Source organism: Poecilia latipinna, unplaced genomic scaffold, assembly GCF_001443285.1.
Source record: "Poecilia latipinna isolate Pla-1442-1.1 unplaced genomic scaffold, P_latipinna-1.0 Scaffold437, whole genome shotgun sequence".
Classification (NCBI taxonomy): domain Eukaryota; kingdom Metazoa; phylum Chordata; class Actinopteri; order Cyprinodontiformes; family Poeciliidae; genus Poecilia; species Poecilia latipinna.
Genome location: NW_015113053.1, coordinates 145,647 through 154,248, shown reverse-complemented (window position 1 = coordinate 154,248; position 8,602 = coordinate 145,647). Strand labels below are relative to the sequence as shown.

Genomic DNA, 8,602 nt, shown 5'->3' with positions numbered 1-8,602 from the left:
TTTTTTTTTTTTTTTTTTTTGTCCTGCATTTGACTCCTTCCATCTTTTAATCAACCCAGACCAGCTTCCTTGTCCGTCTCTGTTAAAAACAAAAAGAAAAAAATGTTACATTTCTATCTTTTTTGTGGTGGGTTCTAAGCATTCAAAGTGATTTGCAGAATGAATTTTTTCCCTACACATTTGCACCAAAGTAGATTAGTTTTAGTCCCAGCTAACTTAAGCACCTTCTTCCACATGTGTACTGTTTCCCCTACCTGGCTTGTGACAAACAGGTCTTCTGATTTCTTTCTTTCAATAATGACTTTCTTTTTGCCACTCTTTCATGAACGTCATATTGAGTACATGACTTATCACTGTCCTGTCAAAAACGTTCCATCTTTCCATTTCATTTAGAGTTAATGTGAGCTACTTGTTTACCCGCCTCTCAGCTGCCTTCGGTGGACAGCCAATGTCTTGGTAGGCTACCAGTTGTGTCTTTCTCTTTCCATCTTTGGATGATGAACTGAAAAGTGTTCTGTGAAAAATATATAACTTTGGATGTGGTTTTATGACTTAACCCTGCTTTTTTTCTCCATAACATACGTCTTCATGACCCTGTTAATTCTCTACCAAACCTCTGAGGCCTTCATAGAGCAGTTGCACTTTGGTTAGATTATATTTACTAAATATGATACAACAGGCAGCAGCTGGTTTCTTCTTCTTCTTCTTTTTTGCTTGTTTAAGGGTAGCAATGATGCCTTCCAGCAGAAATATCCTTGGACATGTTTTACCTTTTCCCTGTGAATGTGTGAGTTGTCTCCGACTCCAGCTTCCTTCCACAGTTAAACCATGACTATTAGGTTGTTGTTAATTTGTGTGTGCATGGTTGCTCTGTGATGAACTGTCAAAATGTCCAGGGTGTATCACACCTCTCGCCCAATGCCTGCTGGAGACAGGCACCGGTCTGGTACTCTGCACAGACAAGAGGATATAGACAATGGAACGACTAGCTATAAAATCACATTAAAATTCCCTAAAGATTGATTTTATTAGTGTTTGATTGACTGACTTATTGTTAAGTTATCTTAGATTCCACTTCTATAAAGCAATAATAGTTTTTAGCTGACTTTCAGAAAGAAAGAAAAAAGATAAAATGTAAGCCATTTAAAAATAGAAAATTTGTACAACAATATTGGTTTATTGTAAAAATAAACAACATATTCTAAGAAGCAGGAATAATATAGAAGAACTTGGAAACAATTTTTTAGACTTGCACTGTTTGTAATGTCACACATTCAAAAATAACTAGCAATGTCTTGTTAGCCTACATTTAGAACAGCTACAACATACAAATTGAGGTGTCTTCTTTTATTTGTGACAGACAAAATGTCAATAACTGCTGGTTTTAATGTTTGAATGAGAAAAGGTCGCCCATAGACTCCTTCGATGACTTGCTGATTTAAAAAATAAAATAAAATAAAACAGCACCCTCTAGTGGCGTTTAAAAGCATTGACGTTTGATGTGCGATAAGCTGCCTCATGATAAATTGTGTTACGTCATTAACAGATATGCAGATCGGTTTTAGTTACAACTTAAAAATAATAATTTTTCCACTGTACGTGCTGAATCATCACCACTCATATCAGGCTATCAGTACAACTAAAACAAGTGCGGAAAAAAGTATAAAAATGACTATGTTGAAATACAAGTCAAACTTGATGTTTAACATATTACATACCGTAGCATAATCATAATCACATAATCATCAATATAGGGGAAAAAGAGGCACATTTTCTAAGTTGAATAAAATCCAGAGGATTTTTATGCCTTTTCCAGCTCCTCCACCTTCAGTTAGTAGTTTATAGTCGTTAGGATAAAATGCATAGAAATTGGGGCAAATATAATTATAATGCAGCTGGAATTTTAAGCATCATTTATCAATGTCACATTTCTTTCATGCTTGATAGAAAAGGCAATGAAATATTTATTGAAGCATGCAGCAGACAGCAATCAGTGCCTAAGAAGGTATTAATGTCAGGTGACAAAAATGAAGGACAGCAGCTGTCAGATGAAACTATTTGTTGTTGACCCAAGATGTGATAAAGACATAATGAAACTGCACACTTTGTTCTAGTTCACAGGTGGTGAAAACCCACAGATGACCACCTTGGACGGTATCATGTGTCAAGTTCAAAGTTTCTGGTTTCCAAGTTAAAATAGAAAAGGAAGCTGGTGAAATAACTTGCTGCAACCCAGTTTCTCTTTGACTTGGCAGAAGGTTGCATTATTTGGCCAATGTAGTTGGAATTCATGTTTTGTAGCTCAAAACCAAAACTAAAAAGTGATTGTCGATTATATCTTGAGGCAAAACTAAGCATTCAAAGCACAGTAGAATACATGGTTAGTAGATAAAAATGATTTTATATTTACAGTAGCATTTACATTGTACAGCTAAAGTGTCCATGACAGTCTCACACCTCGGCGTCAGAGAGTGATTTGTCTTTGCTTCGAATGGTGATCATTGAGTTTGTGTAGGTGTAAGAGCGGGACACCTCCTCCTGGAAGGCATTCTCCAGGACCTTCAGGATGGATTTGCGAACTTTATCCTTAAAGTCCTGGCCCATGAACACGTACAGCAGTGGGTTCAGGCAGCTGTTGAGAAAGGCCAGGCTTGTGGCGATCGGGACTCCGATTATGATGATGTGGAGCAACATCTCATTTGAGTGATTTCCCATGTTGCTTACCATCTCCAACAGACCCATGACGTGAAAGGGAGCCCAGCAAAGGAAAAATGTGACAATAATGGCGGCAATTATCTTGAAAGAGCGGCTGGACTGGTTGGCCAGCGTACGGTTTCGCCTAAGGCGGTGGATTATGACGGCATAGCAGGAGACGATGACACTGAAGGGGATGACGAAGCCCAGGAGGAAGCGAGTGATCACCATGGCCTTGTGGCGGAAAAGTTGCAGCTTGAGGACAGATTGGTTTTCACTGTCCTCAGACATAGCAAAATTGTTGAAGCAGTTGATGATGTTCTCATTCTCGTACGACGGGCCGGTATCCCTGAAGACAAAGTACGGAGCGCTGAGGATCAAAGCCAATGCCCAAACGCACAGACTGATGCATGAAGCCTTACGCAAATTCCTGTGATTCTGCGCCCAGACAGGCCAGACAACGGACACGCATCTGTCGACGCTGATCACCACCAGAATGTAGACGCTGGCAAACATGTTCAGGAAGCTGATGGTGGTGTTTAGCTTGCACATGAACTTGCCAAATGGCCAGTGGAAGTCCATAGCTGTATATGTCACACTGAGCGGTAAGAAGGCCGTGAAGAGGAAGTCAGCAATGGCCAAGTTGAGGAACCAAATCGTGTTGACCGTTTTTTTCATCTTGAAGCCAGTCACCCAGATAACCACTCCATTCCCAAGCACGCCCAAGACAAAGGCCAGCGAGTAGACGATGAGGGACATTATGGTGAGGGACTGCCTCAGCTCAGAGTGCTCGTCTTTGCTGCTGTGATCGTGATCATCCCTGTAGTACTCGTCGTCGTCATACAAGGAGTCATTGTTTAGACCAGTGATATTGCTGTAATAGTAAGAAGCTTGCTCCATCATCGTTAAAGAACCTGCAAGAAATTACAAAGCATTAGGTTTTAGTTTTCAAGAAAATTGAAGGGAAATTAAAAAAAAAAGATCAATTCAAAATATTTAGAGCAGGGGTCACCAACTCCAGTCCTCGAGGGCTACCATCCTGTAACTTTTAGATGCGTCTCTGCTCAAACACACCTGGATCAAATAAACTGCTCGTTTCCAGCCTATTGCTAGAGAGGGAATTCAGACATTTTGGAGCAGAGGTGAATCTAAAAGTTGCAGGAAGGTAGCCCTTGAGGACTGGAGTTGGTGACCCCTGATTTAGAGGAACAACTTAAAAAGCCCAAAGTTTTCATACAGATACAGATCTTGCCAAAATGTTTTGCTTGACTGAAGGAAAATTACATTAAATTTTTTTAAGACTTGCATTTGGATGGAAGAAGAAAGAACATCTTATTCAAATAGCTTTACCTTGAGTTCACTAAGATACTTTTGCAAGGTGTGAGGCAGGTTTTGTTTTTGGTTAGGGATATCATCTGGTAGTACCCAAACAATTATTATTACATTTTAATTAATAATTTATCTTAAGTTTGTCTAAATTAACCCAATTACATTTTACAATCTCAAAAAGCAGCTGTGTCAGTTATTAAAACTGTATAAAAAGACATTAAGAAATAAAAAAAAAATATTTATTTTAAATTTTGAAGAAAAAAAGAAAGAAGACAAAAACAGGAACCTGCAATACTGACTGCTGTGTGGCTGCATTTGTTGGTGTTCTTTAGAGGTTTTGTGCTTTGGACCAGGACATCTTGATGTCAAAAAGCATTTAGAGCTGTGACTTCAGGAAAAAATGACCAGTTGACATAAGTGATGCCATGGGCGTTGGTCAGATTTCTAAGGAGCCTCTGAGTCACGTACTGGGACACAAGGACATCCTGATGAGGAGTAAGCTACTGGACAAATCATGGTATAAAAAGTATTTGCCCCCTTAAAAAACTTTCACAACGGATGACAAACTAAATCATTTAACTCTGCCATCTTGGAAAGAGTCTCTGCAAGGATTTGGGACTCCAGAGAAACAAAGTGAGAGTCATTATCCTTAAATGGAGAAAACATGGAAACATGATGAACCTATCCAGGATTGGAAGCCATGCCAAAATTATTCCAAGAGCACATTGAAGACTTGTCCAGGAGGTCAGAAAAGAACTGAAAACAACAGCTGAAACATAACAGACCTCACTCAGCTGTGTTTCGATCAGTGCTCAACAACAATAGTAATTAAAATGGTGTCCAAACAAAGGCTCAGCCCACATTTGCTGAAAAACATCTTAATAGTCTCAAGGGCTTTGGGAAAATATTCTGTGGAATACCGAGAGGAACGTTTAACTTTCTGGACAGGGTGTCGTGTTATGCATGTGACATAAAACTAACACAGTCAAACTAAGTTGATGTTTGACTGTGATGGTGGATTGGGGCTGTTTTTCTGGACATCTTACTCTAACTGATTAAACCAGGACTTCTCCTCTCTATCAGAAACTCCTGACAGAAGATGTCTGGTCATCAGTTCATTACATTAAGTTCAAGCACTTAGTTTGTACATTATGTCAATTATACAAAGCACAAAGAAAGAGAAGCCTCAAAAATCACCAGACTAAAAAGTGGTCATACACAAGAACCCTGCAATGAGAGTAACTCTGCAATAAATAGCCCAACATTCCTCACAAAGATGAAAAGCCCTATTCACCTGATGGTAGCTGCTGCCATCAACCAATGTTGGTGAAACCAGTTAATAAGTTGCACCAACACTGAAATGACTTTTTAGATATTGTCATCGTGCATTAGCATTTTGTCATCTGTAGATATGTAATCAATCCAGATTATCAGGAAAACAAACAAACGAAAGCCCCAGAAAGAGTTACATCTTGAAATGTAGCTACACCTGAAAGCCTGATGGAAGAGGTTATATTATAGCCTGGTAAAAAAAAAAACAACAACAAAAAAAACAACAGCCAAAAACTATGGATCTTGGCTGGGAATGGCTTAGGGTTCCCCCAAAGGAGCTGCCCCATGCAGGGGCTGAGGAGAGGGAAGTCTGGGCCTCCCTACTTAGGCTGCTGCCCGCAAACTGACTCCAAATAATTATTGGATGGATGTATGGATGGATGTATGGATGGATGGATGGATGGATGGAAAAACCAACCCCTTGTTCTACGCTTTGCTTCGTACAGAGGGTCTGGGGTCTCAGCTATTCAGAACGATTGCTCCCTGAAAGCGTAGATTCTGTTAAAGTTTGAAATTTTACCCAGTCCATGATGTATGTCATGCACCAGCTCAATGCTGTGAAGCTTACTGAAAATTGCCATGCTCTATAAACAACCATCCTCCATTGCAAAGAGAGAAATGCCGAACTGAACAAGCGGGTGTTAGTGTCAATTCAGTATCTGGAAGCGTGGCCAACGTGGACTGAACGGCTTTGTTCACTTCCTCCGCTGCCATTGCTAAAACTACAGGCAGACTCAGACTACAGATCTAAAACAGAGCAGAAAATTGACACTTTGGTTCACAACTTCTCACTCTGTTTGCTGATTGCCTCGGTAGAAATTCTACCAGAGGAATCTAAGTAAGTGGGAGAAAGACCAGACTGTGCTGTGAAGCGAGATTTGAATCAAGCAGAATTGTACAGGAAGGCAATGGCCAGGCTACCTATATTATAAACAAATTTTGACCCACTTCTAATGTTAACAAGGGTAATGTTTTGCACACGGTAGAGAAAAGATTAGAGAGCTTAAATCCTGTAGAGGTCATTTGAGTAAAGTAAAACCTGCAGCATCAGAATAAACAACCTTTAAGTTAATTTGCTTAGAATACTATGTACTTATGTTCGCCTAACTTTGTTCACATAACTCCTCACTTACGTAGTTTTAAAGTGTATGAACCATTCTGACTGTGCTTTTTAAAGCTTGTTGACTCTGTAACCAAATAAACATATGTAGATATACAAACATTCTCAAAAAAATAAAAATAAATAAATATTCCCCCGCAACAGCGGTAAATTAAAAGGGTTTATAACCTGAGTAGGCGCACATAAAGCAAAGCATCAATTTCTACGCTGCGTGAAAATCTGAGATCAAAGCGAGAGTAAAAGTGGAACCGAGTTTGATGAGAAGACGCTTTTTGTTCTCCGTCAAAACCACACGAAAACCGTCGCAGCACATCCATAAAACTCATCTCACAAAGTGCGGCTTAATTAACATTCTCAGGTTTTTTTTTCTTTTTTTTCCCCTGAAAGTTTTTTTAAAGCTGCCTATAACAGCAAAACCCAGATTCACACACGAGTCGTTGTTTTGCTCATACAAAAAAAGAAAAGAACAAAAAAAAAAGTACATTTCACCCATTCAATCTCAAGCCCACGTTTTTAAATTAATTTTAATTGATCTCCATATTTAATCTCTTGGTAAAATGCCAATTTTTAATCGTCCTACCTTGTCTCGTCCGGATGAGTCAGATGCGTTCAGCCTCACGGGCAGCTCTGTCTGCTATGGGGAAAACGTGGAGCTCAGATCCTTGACACCCCTAATTGTTTGACATCACAGCTGGGCAGGACGTCCCGGAGCCTCCTCATCTGGCAAGCAGGAAACTGTTGCACTACTTAGATGTAAATGCTTATTGCAAAATAAATTCCCACAGACGTCGGTGCAGTTTCTTTTCTTTCCTTTTCTTTTCTTTTTCTTTTCTTCTTTTTTAGAAGCCCATATCACAGAAGCCCAATACACGAACCCTTTTGTCATGTCTGATTAACCAACAAATTGTTTATTTTTCATTTCACTTCATTCAGTTTATATAACAATCCTTGTTTTAATATCACTGTTATACATATTTTGTATTCAACCCCTGAGTCAATATTTTTGTTGAATCCCCTTTTGCTGCATTTGAAGTTGCATCTCAAAAAGCTAAAAAAATAAATAAATGACCAAAACGTTATTGTATTTTCATAATTCAATGAAAAAACTGAAACCTGCAGATAGGTTCCTTACAGAGTAATATATCAAATATTTATTTTGTTCATTTTATGATTGTGCCTTAAATCTAATGGGGACATAATATTCAGTTTCTCAAAATATTACATTAGACCAATAAAAAAAACTTAGAATACAGAATATTATATAGTGGTCAATGTAATTAATTCAGACCACTGACTTGACATATGGGAAGCCCCAACAAGTCTTTACTAGAGAAGCTGGCTATTCACAGAAACATACTTCACAGGATGTTCAGTGGAAAAGAAACTGGTTGAAAAAGAATTGCACAAGCTGCAGAAATAGCCTTATCATCTTTGAATATCATGAGTTGTAGTATTTATGGTGAGGATGGACGCACGGTGGACCCAGGTTGTAGAGTGAATTATGGCTTTAAACATATACAAACAGTCCAGGCAGCACAGGTGAGGAATAAGGCAATGAGCTCAGACACTGGTAGCAACTGAAAACAGTTGCTGCCAACTGTAACCAAATTGCATAGAAAGCAATTTCTATGCAATTGCTTTCTTGCCATTGTGTCGCGTCTTTGCCATTGCATAGAAAGCAATGGCAAAGACACGACACACAACAAGGGAGCTGGGAGCAGGGAGCGCAGGGAGCGCAGGTGGGATTAAATACACTGGGGGCAGTCAGGGGAGATGAAGGACAGCTGGGAACAATCGAGGGGTAGACACAACACAGGGACTAATAAACACACACAGAAATCCTCACATTGAGAGGAATGTGAAGAAAAACTAATTCAAGAATTTGCAAGTGATTCATAAAATGTGGGCAACAGCTGGATTCAGTATTTCAAATATTAAAATGACCACTGGCAACCAATTTCACACTCCTTGTTAAGTATGACAGTTTTAGCAAGTTTTTTTTGTCAAGATTGGCATATAGAAAACCAAGAGCCTCAGCTTTTAGTTACTGATCCTGTTTCTACTTCCTATTTTGGAAGTATGTATTTTACTGAGGGGACAAATGTTACAATACAGAGACTAATTGCT

At 39.1% G+C, this 8,602-nt stretch overlaps 1 protein-coding gene across 1 annotated transcript; it reads right to left on the bottom strand.

Moving 5' to 3' along the window:
• Positions 1-706: 706 nt before the first annotated feature.
• Positions 707-7,169, bottom strand: fpr1 (formyl peptide receptor 1). The gene is made up of 2 exons (XM_015038306.1): positions 7,056-7,169; positions 707-3,608 (listed from the first exon to the last, which is right to left on the bottom strand). The coding sequence occupies exon 2, from the start codon at positions 3,595-3,597 to the stop codon at positions 2,452-2,454; it is 1,146 nt and encodes a 381-aa protein (XP_014893792.1). The 5' UTR covers positions 3,598-3,608; positions 7,056-7,169; the 3' UTR covers positions 707-2,451.
• Positions 7,170-8,602: the final 1,433 nt, after the last annotated feature.